The 16,215-nt window shown below is 42.2% G+C and overlaps 1 protein-coding gene across 1 annotated transcript in view; it reads left to right on the forward strand.

The window, feature by feature from the left end:
* The window catches only part of C5H8orf34 (chromosome 5 C8orf34 homolog), a 363,446-nt gene that overhangs the window by 98,407 nt on the left and 248,824 nt on the right, over nt 1-16,215 (forward strand). The window contains exon 2 of the mRNA XM_040354371.1: nt 10,529-10,676. Within this exon, the coding sequence (XP_040210305.1) occupies nt 10,529-10,676 (148 nt within the window). The remainder of the gene's footprint in view (nt 1-10,528; nt 10,677-16,215) is intronic.

A 16,215-nucleotide genomic window follows, 5' to 3' on the forward strand; every position in this document is an offset into this window, starting at 1 on the left:
TAATGACCTTTTTAAAGGGGATTTATGAGATAATTAGTCCACTATAAATGTGTCTCCAACTTTAGTAATATAGCTCTTACAGTAATGGCACTTTGATAATGGGGTGACTGGCTTGGGAAATTGCTCCAAAGTCTGTACACAGAAAAGGCATTGGCTAATATTAAAGGCAGCTACAGGCATTGTATTATTATGTTTACTCATGTTCGTAAGTTTATGCAGCAGACTGATGCACACGGAACGCAGGATTTTCTAGAATGCACTGCATCACAAATTGTTGGCTATGTGACATCTCTATTAAAAACAGTAATTTTTTTATTTTCACGTCTGCATGCGTGAGAAGAAATCTAATTAAAAAAAAACATTAAATACATTGAAGAACGTAAAGAAGTTCTTAAAGCAGTACTAATATACTTTGGGTGGATTTTTTAAAACTGGATAGTGCAAAATCTGGTGCAGGTGCATAGAAAACAATCAGCTTCCAGTTTTTTTTTTTTTTTTGACAAAGCTTAACCACTTGCCAACTGCCCACCGTCATTATACGTCGGCTGTTGTTTTTATGGCAGCAGCTAGCTGCCATAACCCCGGTATCTAAGTCTTCAGCGGGCGGTCGGCTTTCAGATAAAAGTGGTCTCAGCGGCAGATTCACTGCAAGATTACTTTTATCGGTGGCGGGAGAGGGCACCCTCTATACCATTGCAGGGCGGAAGCGACTTCAAAACGTCACTTCTGCCCATAGATTCTAAAGGGGCATTTTTTTTAGTTAAGAGGAAGATTGAGACTGCTGAAAATGTACTGTTTTAATCAAGCTAAATCATATAATATTATGCTATATGTTATAACATAATAATGTATTATTTATTTACTGTGAAATTACTGGTTTGAAGTTATAACCTAAAATTTTAGTAATTTAGTAATAAAACATTTATATATATATATATATATATATATATATATATATATATATATATATATATATATATATATATAACATTTTTAGCAGACACCCTATGGAATAAAATGGTGGTCATTGCAACTTTTTTTGTTACACAGTATTTGCCCAGCAATTTTTCAAACGTTTTTGGGGGGGAAAAAACTGTTTCATGAATATAAAAAAAGAAACCCCCACTAAAGTTATCCTGATTTTTTTTTTGTATACTACGAAAGAGGATGTTACACCAAGTAGATAGATATCCAACATGTCACGCTTTAAAATTGAGCACGCTCGTGGAATGGTGCCAAACTTCAGTACTTAAAAATCTCCATAGACAGCGATTTATACAGGTTACATGCTTAGTTACAAAGGAGGTCTAGTGCTAGAATTATTACTCTCCGTATGAAACCTGTGTGTATCTGGATACTAGCCAGTGCCTCACCAGCCACTGACCTCACCGCACGTCCCTGGTGCAGAACGAACTACACTCCTGTGATTCACAGAAGTATTAGTTCTCATGTACACTGCTGCTGGTAAACGGACGTTTAGGAGCATTTGGGCATTGTTTTCAACTGTCCCTGAACTCTCCTCTGTTATCTTATTAGTACATTTACACATGGTCGTTTATAGTAGTTTCTAGGCAATTGAATTTAGAGGCTATTTTTTGGAACCCAAAAAAATGCGTTCAGGAGCTATGTTTTGAATTTCAAGTGCCAAACGCGGCTAAATGCAGTAACTCGCGTTTAGCAGCGTTTCGTTTACAGATGTTTTTCATAAAATAAAAAAATTCAAACGCTTCTAGACACAAACCTGGCTAAACACATTCCGCGTTTAGCTGCGTTTGCATCTAGAAGTGTTTTGAAATTGTATTTTTTATTTATTTGTTTAAAATTAAAAATAAAACGTCTGTAAACGAAACGCTGCTAAACGAGAGTTGCCGCACTTGGCGCTTGAAATGCCTCTAAACACAGCTGCTGAACGCATTTTTTTGGGTTCCAGAAAAAGCCTCTAAGCTCAACTGCCTAGAAACGACTAAAAACGCCTGTAAACAACTGTAAATGCGGCATGTAAACCCGGCTAAACTGCCGTTTTTAGATGCTGGTTTCTAGTTGTCAAGTTAATTCGTTCAGGAGAGGTTGAACAATGTCCTGTGTACATGAAGCCTTGGCTGTATTTCTCCTTTAATTTGTCCTGTTGATCATGTTCTTCAGTAAAGAAAATGTTGGAAAAATACCAAAATGTTAGATTTGTCAGAGGAACAGGAGGGGAGGAAAAATCTTCCAATGGGCACATACAGTATGTTCTGGTGAAATCTGTCACAGCGAAGATTCCCCCTCACTTTGGAGAGATTTCCTGTTGTATCTCTAGGACAAGAAGCGGAAATCTTTCCAAGGGGATACAGACAAAAAATTACAGGATGCCTTAACCATTCCCCACTCTATCTGGAACAAAAAAATGGCTTTGCATACATTGGTTTTAAGTAATGTATGCTAATGCCACAATCTATTCCTCAATTAATATGCTATATTACTATGCAAAAATATTTCTGACTTTGTAAAATACAAACTTGTAATGGAATCCCAAATGTAGAAGGTGAAGAGGAAGGAGTGATGGAGGAAATGTTTGGGTGGGGGTAGGAAATATAAAATTAATGTCTTTGCTTTGCTTAAACTTTAATACATCGGCATCAATTGTCTAAAATCTTCCTAATGTATAGTAACAATGTTCTCTGAAATATAGGACACATTTTGATCCAGCTCGAGGAGCTCAATTCCTCTTGGTACTATTTATGTATTTTAAGCTATCTTGGAAATCCCATGCTTACAGGCAAACATAAGTATGAGGAGCTTCTAGTCCTCTGCTGCTGGTCATATGATCAAAAAGGAAAAAAAAAATTGGGATTCAAAGTAAAAATAAATATTCAATATCAATAAACGGTTTTAAATTGTCATACAAATATATACTTAAAATCAAAGCTTTATTATTTTTTGGTAATAACATTGTGGTCTGCGGATTTCTGCCAGGCACAGGCTGTTTCACACCCCTCCAACCTGTGTCTTAGAATAAGAGGGAGGTGAAGCCTCCATCAATCTACATGTATTATACCATCCCCATTGTGTTTAGCTGGTTAGTAGGCATGGAGGAGGAGGGAGAGATTGGGCTGTCATTTACCAATGTGTATATGTCGACATGTATGACTCTATAGTCACATGGGCTGCTCAAATGTGATAGGGGGGAAATGCTCAGGATAGAAACTCACTGAAAACCAAACATGTGCAGAGCTTCTAAAACTGCTCTGCAAAATCCCCAACTGCATTCTGCATTGGGGACTTGGACAGAAGGGGGATATGGAGGACAGCAGGACCAACCAGGATTTTTGCAGAATACAGAAAACTATTCACATACAGTACCTGACCGCGATATTGTACATTATCGCGGTCAGGCAGCATGACATTGGCCGCCTGCGATCCCGCTGCGGGAGCCAGCGCCGAGCTCTGTCGCTCCTCCTGCTCACCGCCCGCAATACATTCCCATTGAATGCGCTGCATCTCGTGGGGGCGGCGAGCGCGAGAAGCACAGCTTCGCAGTGGCGATATCCAGCGCGATCCCATCGCGCTGGATATACAAAATCTTTTTTTTACCAGTCATCAGGGGACTGCTTTGACATGGGGAAGCAAAGCCTTATTCCTCTACTAAGGTGATCACAGACCACAACATGTAAAACAAGGCATGGTAAGCCAGTAATGGTATAGAATATGCTGCATGGACAAGCAAACTTTACTAAAAATAGGACTTTAGGGTCCTATTGTACAAAATTGGACAATGTATTGAAAAAGCATTTAAAAGAGCTAATAAATGTCCTGATTGGCTTAACTCCAATGTAAAGCAAAGGAGAAGGCCTTCAAAAAAAGAAAAGGTTGAGGGCTCATCATCGGCATTACAACTTTACAAAGTATGCAAAAAGAAATGTAAGGGTGCAATCAGGGCGGCTAAGATAGAACACAAAAAAGCACATAGCGGAAAAAATCCCAAGAAATGATTTAAGTATATAAATAGTAAAACAGGGAGGTCAGATTTATTGGCCCCATAAAGAATGATGAAGGGAATCTGGTTACAATGGATGGAGCGATGGCGAAGGTATTGAATTTATTTTTCTCCTCCATCTTCACGAGGGCAACAGGGGGCTTCAGTAACCAAAACTGCAAGGTTTATCCTCATGACACGTCACAGGAAGCACCCTCATGGCTAACGGAGGACAGCATTAGAAACAGACTTGAAAAACGTAACATTAAGTCACTGGGACCAAATGGCTTGCACCCGAGATTCCTTAAGGAACTCGGTCAAGTAATTGCCAGACCATTGTTTCAAATTTTTTTATGAACAGTCTACTGACTGGAATGGTACCAGCTGATTGGAGAAAAGCCAATGTAGCACCAATATTTAAAAAAGGAACAAGACATATCTCTGGGAACTACAGAACAGTTAGCTTAACGTCAATAGTTTGTAAGCTCTTGGAGGGGATGATAAGGCATTATATACAAGATTTTAGTAATAAAAACTGTATCATTAGCAGAAATCAGCATGTTGAAAGTAGGAGATTCCGCGCTTAGGTATAGAAGGTTGCAGCCCCTCTTAATGAGCTGCCAGAGGAAACTCTGGTATTATAAAGAGAAAAGAGTGGGGGTGGTGGTGCTACCTATAGCCTGCAGAGTGATCTATCAGGTCTCGTTAATTATGGCTAAGTGGAGTACTGAACTGGGTAAGAGATCCCAATTTTTTTTTAATTATAAATAAGTGCCTCCCTGTGGCTAGGTACCATAAATATATAAAATATTAGTCAAAACTCTGTGAGGGCATATCCTCCTATGTACGCATACCTAGGAGCATAGGTCCCTGAATATCAGCTGTTCAGTTGTGATTCCGATACAAATAGTGTAAAATAATAAGCCTGATAGTATAACGTGCATGTGATACCATATCACAGTAATAACATATGAGAGATCAAAGTCTCATAGCAATGGCAAAACGTAACCACTAAATGGTGGCAATAAATAATAATTCAGTGAAAGAAAATGTTATATAATTGGCCCGGATTCACATACATCGGCGCATATTTATGCCGCCGTAGCGTATCTATTTTACGCTATGCCGGTGCAGTGCAGAGAGGCAAGCACTGGATTCACAAAGCCAGTGCTGCCAAATCTGCGCTGGGTTTCTTAGACGTAAGTCGTCGTAAGTGGAAGTGGGCGTGATCCATGCTAATGAGGCGTGGCCCCATGCAAATGATGGGCCAAGTGCCAGATAGATACGAATAACGAACCGCGCATGCACCGTCCCGTGGACGCATCCCAGTGCGCATGCTCATAATCACGTCGGAACAAATGCCTAAGATACGACGGATCACTGCCTACGGTGTGAACGTAACCTACGCCCAGCCATATTCATGTACAACGTAAACGACGTAAAATACGACGGCTTGCGTTCCCTGGTCCATACCTTTGCATGGGTTGCGCCTCATATATGGGGAATAACTTTACGCTGGATGTACGACTTACGCAAACCGCGTATATTATGCGCTGGGCGCAAGTACGTTCGAGAATAGGCGTATCTCCCTCATTTGCATATACAAATAGAAAATGAATGAGAGCGCCAAATACATCCAGCGTAAATATGCGCCAACTCTCCGCCGGCGTAGGCAAGTTACGTCTCTAAATGCGTCGGTGTAAGTGCTTTGTGAATCCAGGCCACTATATATATATATATATATATATATATATATAATTGTGTGTGTGTGCGTGTGTGTGTGTGCGTGTGCGTGTGTGTGTAAGATACAAAAAGTTGTATATATGAATGTACCAAAGATAAATAAATCCACATAAAATTTAATAAGCCGGTGAGATTGATATATAGAGTGACTGAGTGAGTAACTTGTATAGCTACAAATGCGAACGAAATCGCCTCAAGGCGCTTTTTGCATCCAATGCTGTCCTGTGTCTTCAGAATTAATGGGGGTGGGCAACTACATGGCAAATGAAGATTTATGTAGAAACATTTAAATTATGCATACGGGAGGCAAAAATATGAATACAATCTACTAATTAGGGGGAGAACCTCTGGGGGAATCTAGAATGGAAAAGGACCTGGGGGTCCTAGTAGATGACAGGTTAAGCAATGGCATGCAATGCCAGACTGCTGTAAGCAAAGCCGACAGAATATTGGCATGCATTAAAAAGGGGACCAATTTCAGAGATAAAACAATAATTCTCCCACTCTACAAGACTCTGGTCCAGCCGCACCTGGAGTATGCTGTCCAGATCTGGGCACCAGTCCTCAGGAAGGGTGTGCTGGAACTAGAGAGAACTCCGAGAAGGGCAACAAAGCTAATAAAGGGACTGGAGGACCTTAGTTATGAGGAAAGAATATGAGCATTGAACTTATTCTCTCTTTACAGACCTACAAAGAAAACACATATTCAACATGGTCATGGTAGTAGGGGTAGATCAGTGGTGTTGGAAAACCTAGAGATTTAAGATAGGTGACCAGTTGGTAACACTTTTGTAATGGTGTTGTCCATGTAGGGCATCCGTTTGAGACACTGCAACACAACAGCATTCAGCCTCTGGTTTGAGAAACCTAAGTGGTGTTGTAGTTGTAACTTCACAAAATTTCTCTTGAAATTTGTACTCTTGGATTCCTTTTCATTTGGAATGGAAACCGTATATTGGGAAAATACTGTAGATGCCTCTGGGTCACTTTAGGGGTTACAACTTTTGAGAATTTTTCCTTTGTTCTACCTGTGTGTGTTTTTTTTTTTTTTTCATTTTAGCGAAAAGTTGCAGGTCTGCTTGAAAAAAAATTTAGTTAGCATTTTTTCTTGATGTGAAGTTTAAAGAATTTACCTTCAATTGTGCTGGTAAAATAAATGTTAAACAATGTAGCTTTTATCAGGATGAAATCAAACCTGAAAGTTTATTATTCTCACGTGTCAAGCAGGCACAGAGCAGTAGTAATGAATTCACTTGAGACGCTCCGGTTCAAACTAATGCTTTTAAATATAAATTTCAATAACTCCTGTTTGATCACATATCTTTCATATTCAGATGTGCTTTTGTGGGTAGTTAAGCCAGGGGTGTACATATTCATGTAGAATTCTGTCTATGTGCAAAGAGATAGATCTCAAAGAAAACAACAGAGTTTTAAACACTGCTAATATAAGTAATAACTGCCTAAAATGTATCTTTATACTAGCTTTCCAGAATAATTTGTATACCAGGGTTGATAGACAGCTATCAATACAGACATTTACAGTTACAATACAATTCGGTACAAGAAAAATCAGAAGGCCCTGCTCATTGGAACTTACAATCTAAGAGGGAGGGTCAAGTGATACAAAAGATAATAACTGTGGGGGTTAACTGATGGAGAAAGTAAAACAACAGTGTATTGGTTAGAAGCAGGATAGGCTCCCTTAAATAGAAGGATTTTTAGGGAGCATCTAAAGATGGATAGATTCGTAGATAGTCAGACAGATTGGGGTAGGGAGTTCTATAGGGTAGCATCTGATGAGATGAGCAGTGTGCTGCAGCTAGATGGTCTTTGTTATACAACTGACATATCAAATATATCTTAGGGCAGTGGTTCTCAACTTCTGTTCTTGGGACCCACTAACGGGCCTGATTTTAAAGCGGAGTTCCACCCAAAAATTGAACTTCCGCTTTTCTTTTCTTTTTTTTTTTAGATCAGGGAGGAGATTACACCACCGAGTGTATCGGCCAAGATTCTACTAAATATTTTTAAATCGTTATTAATCACCAAAATCGGTCTAAAGTTTTGTGGCAGGGAATGATCCTTATTGGGCTTGGGGATAAGGGACATGTTGGCCAGAAGCATCTCCTCTGGAAATTGAACTTCCGCTTTTCGGAACCCTCCGGTGACACATTTGGCACCTTTCAGGGGGGAGGGGGGTGCAGATACCTGTCTAAGACAGGTATTTGCACCCACTTCCGGGCATAGACTCCTGTGGAAGTCTACGCCACTTCCCACCCCCCCTCCTGCTGTCTCCTGAGAAACGCACTGTTCCCAAGAGAGAGCGGGGACCAGTGATGGCACACCACGCTACCCACGCATGCGCAGTAGGGAACCGGGCAGCGAAGCCGGTAGGCTTCACTTCCTGGTTCCCTCACAGAGCATGGCGGCGGCAGCATCCAAGGACCGAGCGATTGCTAAGCCTCGTCTGCCAACATCACGGGCACGCTGGACAGGTAAGTGTCCATTTTTTAAAAGTCAGCAGCTGCAATATTTGTAGCTGCTGGCTTTTAAAAAAATATTTTTGGGTGCACCTCCACTTTAAGTATTATCTTGGTGAGATGCAGACTAGAATACTGCAATCACTGAGCGGCAAATGATATCCCCCTGTGATGTATTTCAGTTACAAACTTGGCCTGTTAGTGGGTCCTGAGGACAGGAGTTGAGAACCATTGTCTTAGGGGAAATTGAGCTGTAAATAAGACACAGAGTGGGTGAGCACAGGCATAGACACAGGAGTGAACACTAGCATGCTGTATGGAATGCCGAATGCAGGTATTAAGCAACATGGGTGACCAGATCTGTGTAGCTGCACTTAGGAAACCAGTCTATGCATGGTTAGAATGAAGTTTATTAATGCACACAATACAAATCCAGGACCAACAGACCAAATGCAAAAACACAAGTGAAAAAAAATGTGACAGTTAAGCAAAACCAAACCTAACAACTATATTCATTATATACAAATAAAGGGGAGCTGACCTAAAAGGGGGTATACAAAGGACTGGAAACCAGGGGAGCAGAGATGGGGTAACAGGATGCAAGGTACAGGAGAAGGCAGGGATCAACAAGCAGGAATATGGCTATCAGGTGAAACACTGAAGCAAAAACAGAGGGGGGGGGGGGCTAAATACCCTCCCAGCAGCTAGCATCGGGTGAAGACTAAATTGTGTCACCAGCAGGTGAAGCAGTTCCTTAAACATGCACAGGGATGCTTTTCATGCATTTTCTGATTAAATATTCTTGTACAAAGTATCTCTACATGTGCTATATAGACGAATAAAGCTTGTTGTGTGCAATAAAGACCATCTAGCTGTTGAGGAACTACATAGCAGCAGTGTCTACGAGATGCAGCCCAATTATTTTTGACCTTAGATCACACTAACTGGCTCTACAGTGTAACAAGTGTGTATATATCACTAGACTGGTGGGTGGGTTTACACAATTTTTGGCTGGTGAGACTGTTTACATGTATTTGAGACTGTTTGGTTCTCTGTGAAGGGAACATGCAGTTGTGTCATACATATTACTCTAATAAATAAAAAATTAGCAATGATATGCAAAATATGGTGAATATGAAATATCATATACATTTACAATATCTTGTATTCTGAGCCAGTTGTGAAGGATTTAATCTTTGACCAAAATGCCCATTGGCTGGTGTTGCACTTTAACCACTAGAGGACCAGTGGCCGCAGGTACACCGCGGCAGATTGGCTCCACTGGGCAAATTGGTGTGGCTGTATGTCGGACGATTTAAGACCACTAGGGGGCACGTGCGTGCCCGCGGCAAGAAAACATAGTCAATGCTCGTACCCGGCGGCCGCGATGTCTACCAGGGCACCTGCGATTGCTCTTGAGAGAGACAGAACAGAGACCTGTCAATGTAAACAGACAGATCTCCGTTCTGTCAGGAGAGAGGAGACAGATCTTTTGTTCATATGAAGTATGAACTGCGATCGATCTCCTCATCCAAGTTAGTCCCATCCCCCCACAGTTAGAATCACTCCCTAGGACACACATTTAACTCCTTAATCGCCACCTAGTGTTAACCCATTCCCTGCCGATGCCATTTACACAGTAATCAGTGGCTATTTTGTTTTTGTCAATGGTCCCAAAAAAGTGTCCGATCTGTCCGCCGCAATGTCGCAGTCCTGTTAAAAAATGCAGATCACCACCATTACTAGTAAAAAAAAAGAAATTCATAAAAAAAATCATAAAAAAATGCCATATATATATATATATATATATATATATATATCCCCCATTTTGTACATGCTATAACTTTTGTGTGTACAAATCAATATACACTTATTGCGATTTTTTTGTAAGGGAGCACTGGCAAGTATAATTGGGTTGGTGGGGCCCTTTACAAAGACATCTTCACTTTTGGATCAAATAGGCAAGATAACAGCTTCTCTTTAAAGAATGTCAAAGTGATAGAGAGATTGTAATTAGTTACTACCTTGATAAAGTTTTAATAAAAAATTTCTTGGGAATTTTTGCATCAGAGTATACAACTTTTGTCATTTGTGTGTGTGTGTGACTTTTTTTGTTTTAGATGTGCTGAAGATTATTATACTGTGTGTTTATCTCCACAAACAACTGTTAGTTTCTCTGCTTGTGAAATATCAAAATTGTCAATTTTAGAATGTTGAACATTTTTGTAAAAGACAAGCATTTTTAGGGCATCAGACAAATCTGGAACTTGCTATTTTGCCTGGTAATTCTACAATGTACCCATCATTTAAATATAATATTTTCTAATCCAACTCTTTGTATTTTTCCTAGGAGTTAATGACCAAACTAATTACAGAGACACCAGATCAGCCAATTCCATTTTTAATTAATCATCTTCAATCAAAATTGGGAAATGTACCTCAGCTTCCAAGAACCTTTTCTGGGTCAGCAGCTTTGTGGGCAGAAAGTGAATTGTCTGGTAATATATTGGGCACTTTTTATTGTTTTGTATTACATGAGATGTAATCATATTATCCATACGTACTGTACATTATATTTTGAGAAATATGTTTTATTACATTTGTTAAATAGTACTTAAATATGTCATGAAATCTGCTAAATATATTGCACTACACAATTGCCTCTATCAATATTAATGATTGATAGGTTGTAGGTTAAAGAACATGTTAACCCAACATTTCATATTCCTGATATGTGCCTGTTGTACCATGCACTTGCGTTAAAAAGTATCCTGTTCTCTTTGTATTGCTTCCTACCTGCTTCCTACCTGGTGATGCTGCCAGTCCTCCTGCTTTCCTATTTTAAAATGAACACGCTAGACATTAAAGTTTGTCCATTCGAGCATGCCCGATTTTATGGCTGTGATGGGAGAACAGACTCGGTGTGCTGCTGTTTTCCCACCCCCACCTCTCCAAGTCCCTTATGCAGCTGAGAACAGAGATATGCAAGGTGGTAAATCAGAGAGGTTCTAAGTTAGACTGAAAGGAACCAAAAAGCTCTTCAATATCCTGAAACGAGGAATAAATCTGTTCTTTTTAAAAATAAGTGAGACATACAAATACCTTATGTTTTAAGAAGACTCTACTGTGTTCAGGGTGGTAAATATAACCAATACCACCATTCTTATTATGTAGATAAACTCAAGCCTTCTGTTTTTTCTTCAGTTTTCCAACAACCATTTCTTTCACACTTGAGTCTCTTATAATACTGTGATATATATATATATATATATATATATATATATATATATATATATATATATATATATATATATATATATATATACAAAAAAAAAATGATATATACACAAACATTTTGGCTTTCATTTCTGTTTTAAATTGAACGGGTTGTTTTACAAGCTAAGGGGTCACATATACTTAAAGGAACATGTTACCCCAGTATTCAGTATTTTATTTATTATATTAGTACTTTAACACAATCATCTGCCCTCCACTGCCAGAGCTCACCTCCCTGTGACAGCAGGAGGGGATTCTTCTCCCCTGCAGCTGCTTTTATGTTCAAAATCGTCACAATCACAATCTTATGTGTGAAATGTCCTTTTTTTGCATAAGACATTCATGGCAGGAAGGAAATTCCAATCTACTCATCTCGTATCATTTATATTGGCTATATAATATATACTATTAAATATATTTAAATAGGGATTTTCCTTTGAGGACATAACACTGTTGATAATATAGTTAGAATTCCTTAAAGTTTTCATCTGTTATACCAGGGAGGTCAGATTGTCATTTAGTTTTGTATTTGTATTTTTGGCTAACATATTTATTACAGGTTTGGTAAAATTTTGATAATTTGTCTATCACATAAAATCCCAATAAAATACATTTACGTTTTTGGTTGTAACATGACAAAATGTGGAACATTTCAAGGGGTATGAATACTTTTTCAAGGCACTGTATTTTATTGCAATTCGTGTCTATCTTGTTCTACCCTGTAGTTTGTAAAATTCCTCAAAATAGGTGGAAACCACAGTAGGTTGCCTGTTGAATATTTAAGCTAAATATTATACCGCATCCCATTCATTTGCATGAGTGCTTTCACACTCTGGCGGTACGCTTGCGGGACGTTAGAAAAAGTCCTGCAAGCAGCATCTTTGGAGTAGGTTTGGAGTGCTGTAAAAAGCACTGCAAACACAACCACTGTCCATTGAAACTAATAGGCAGCACTTCCAGAAAAAAGCAAGTGTTTTTTTTTTTTTTAAGGTCAGCTGCCCCGCTGCTGCTGGAAAAGCGCTGCTAAAGCACCACAAAAACGACCGTAGTTTTCGAGCTGTTTTAGCGGCCCAGTGTGAAAGGGGTCTCACTTTAGGACACCAAATGATAATTCGAGATTTTCCTAGCTTGTGAAGGAAAATATTAATTATATGAAGACAGGAGGCGAGTATCTTATGCATTATCTTTCTTTAATAATGCCCATAGCAGAAATACAGTAAACATTTATTGTAACTTAAAAAAAAATTCAAAGAACTACCCTTCCCAGCAGTCCCTGGGCCAGTGTAGCCCCTCCCAGACCGTAGCCTATATAAGGGACTGTCTGAGGTAACCTATTCCTCTTTCTTCATGCGAATTAGTGTAAACAGGAACTGAAAGTCCAATTAGACATCTCCGCGGCTGCCGGGAACCTTCCGACCGGAACACAACATCCGAATCTGGAGGAAACGAAAGGACAAGGCCAACACGGACCAACTTCATCCGGACCAACTTCATCCCAACGGGGACTATTGGAAACCCAAACCATTCGGAGCCGACCGGTCAGTTGTCCTCAGGAACATGGACCAACGGATTCAGTCAACGGCATCCCGACTCCGGATCTGGAACGCAGTAGGAACCTCCATCTGCGGTGAACTAAACCCATGGATCGAAACGGACAGCAATCCCAACGGGGATAGTGAAAACGAACTCCCGGGGCGTACCAGCCTCCGACTTGCAGGGTGCGTGGTTCATCAGTCTAGAACGAGAGAGAGACAACCTCGTGACAGGGTTGGGTTGGGAGGGAAGATACTCGCCTCCTGTCTTCATATAATTAATATTTTCCTTCACAAGCTAGGAAAATCTCGAATTATACATCAGACAGGAGGCTCATATCTTATGCAAGTTCAAAGCTATAACAATGCATATGACCAATAACAATCAAAATAATCCACAACACTGACATAGATATGTGTACCTCCTGTTCAAAGCGGGATTGGCGGAAAAGCGGTCGCTGACAACAGTCCGCCGCTATAGTAAGTCACAGAGGAAACTGGGAAGAGAGGATTAACGTAGGAAACGAGGAGTTGAAAGACTTGCGAAGATCGCAGCGAGGCTGTCAAGGACATATAAGTCTGTAGACAGCGGACCACATACAGTTGTGAATGTGCGGCGAAGAACGGGTAGAAAACCGATCGAAGTACCGTCTGGTCCTACGCACGACGGAAAAAGACTTGAGTCTCTGAGGCGAGGAATGACGCCTGGATATGTCCAAAGCCTTGACGTCTGACCCACGATGATGGAAATCAGACACAAGAAGACAGTAAGCTCGAAAGACAGTAACCTCAAAACAGAGTGTCAACGTCCCCCAGCCCGAGAACATGATCATGACCTTGGAAAAATCCCAAGTGTGCTGGTACATTGGGCGATTTAAACTTAACGCCTTCAAAATTGACACACCAACGGATCCAAAGAGTCCGCCAGATAATTGGCTATTACAGACCCTGGCGCTTGAACGGGGTCGACCCGTTGTTGATCACACCAAGTAACCCAGAGTCCCCAGGTAGATCGAGATGCCGATCTAGTCCCGGGGCCCAGTCCAAGGCAGGGAATCCCTAGCTGTTCCCGAAAGGTCGTAGTCTGCGACCGGAACCCCGATACTAACCATGTGAGGAGAGGTAGGATGTGCTTCGTGAGTAGAGGGTGCAGATCCCCGTTCGGACCAGCGAGGAGGTGGGGGGAATGAGGAAACAACCTGGGGAGTTCCACCGTCATCCTCAGAAGGAGGGGAAACCATGGCTGCGTCGGCCACCACGGAGTGAACCGCACGACTGATGCCCTCCGGCTCGCTAAGTGAAGGAGGACCCTGAGGGTCACCGGGAACAGGGGAACGCGTAATGTGTCCCCTGTGACCACGTTTGGTGGAGGGCGTCCACATGGTGCGCCTCCGGATCCGGCCTCCGGTTGTAAGAGCGCGGAAACTGGTGGTTGATACGGGGAACGAACAGTTCCATAGAGAAGGATCCGCGAAGTGAGCGAGGATCAGGGACCCTGACCGGTGCGGTCGCCAATCGTTGGAATCGGTCAGGTAACGAGAATCCAATCTGCCACCCTATAGGGATAGTCTGTGGCATATCCCGCAATCGGGACGATGTTGCATTCCATGCAGAAGTGCCCGAAGTCTTACTAGATCCGCTAGGATTCTGGATCAGGGGCCCACCAAGCGATCGACGTACCGGACTGCGGGTACGTTGTCTGAACGCAATAGCACACAGCAGATGGACGTGCGTGGCAACAGACTTCCGATGGCAAAAAAGGCCGTCAGGGGTGTACGTGTTGATGTGCAGCCGAGGGGTTCTCTGCGGACCACGTCCTACCGGAGGACGAGGGACTGCACCGAGCACCCCAGCCGAGGCGGCTGGTATCCGACCCTATGACGAAATCCGGTGAGGAGTTGAAAATGTCTCGCCGTTCCGTTTGACGGCATGACGTAACCACTACCGTAGGTCCACCATGGCTTCACTTAGTTTGTATAGCGAAGCCCCTAGCGAAGATGTAGAGTCTCGAGTCTCTGGAGGGTTCGACAGTGAAGAGGGGCTGGAGAGTGGCCTGGATTGACACCGGGAACAGGCCGACTAAGCGAGTCAGTCCGCGTAAGGACACCCGCTGCTGCCCAGCATGATACTGATGTCTTTGCGGATGGCGGCTAATTGGGTATGGGTAGCCGAAGGATCGCTCGGTTGGTGTCCACCAAGAACCCCAAAAACTCTATCTCCTGAAATGGGGAGATAATAGGTGTTCGTGATCTATGAGGAGTCCCAGATCGCGAAGCGATCCGACCATCCAGGAGGCGTGTTCGCTCGCTAGGCGAGGGGAACCAGCCATTAGAAGTAGGTCGTTCAAGTAGATGTTCAACCTCACCCTTGTTCCACAGGGCAGTAAGTTGGTGAGATTTCTCAAGCTCCCACCGGACGAAAAAACGCCTTTCTTCTTCCTGATCGGGAAGATGTTGTTGAGGAAGTTCAAAGAGAGCGGGTCCATCTCTACTATCGGCTGTTTGGTCCAAGGTCTAGCAACCTGTTGTCCATTAGGACGGTGTTTAGGTTTGAAAAACCGAATGGGATGGTGAACCAGGTATACGCCTGGTAATATAACTCCATTTGTCCTACCGTCTTAAAGATATCATCAATTAGCGTGATCCCATTGTGCTAGGTCAACCGGCTTACAGAGGCGGTAGCCTGCTCACTAAGGCGTAGGGTTAGGTGATAGGTCCAGAGATCTAAGACCCAGTACTGTGAGGTCCCAAAGGCCCTCTCTATTCCCTTCCTGGAATACTGAATGATTATGGGATCCACCTCTGGAGTGAGCACCACCGTATTTGGTAATGGAAGGGTGAGTATTCCACCCTCAACTTGTCCGGTTAGCGTACCGATCGATCTCCGGGTCCAGCATTCGATCTATTGGATCACCTCCGGTAAAGGTGCCCAGTCACCGGAGTGTGGGTGGCCAATCACCTCCTGATCGAAAAATGGTACTCCACAAGAGTCCAATAGGGTTTTACCCTGGGACCTAGGGTTGGCGTCGTCATGGAGCGCCATGTGCCCACTTCTCACATAATCATCATCATTATCATCATCATTTTCATCCTCAAACTCAAAGGTGTTAGCCGCCTCGTACTCCGCGGACGACTCTGGAAGAGTCCACGAGGAGTCTGGCTCAGTCCGTCTAGCGGATCGCTGCCTCTGCATGTGCATCTATCCGAGGCTCGGGGGTCGATTGGAGTCT

The sequence above is a fragment of the Rana temporaria genome, chromosome 5 (genome assembly GCF_905171775.1).
Source record: "Rana temporaria chromosome 5, aRanTem1.1, whole genome shotgun sequence".
In the NCBI taxonomy this organism is placed as follows: domain Eukaryota; kingdom Metazoa; phylum Chordata; class Amphibia; order Anura; family Ranidae; genus Rana; species Rana temporaria.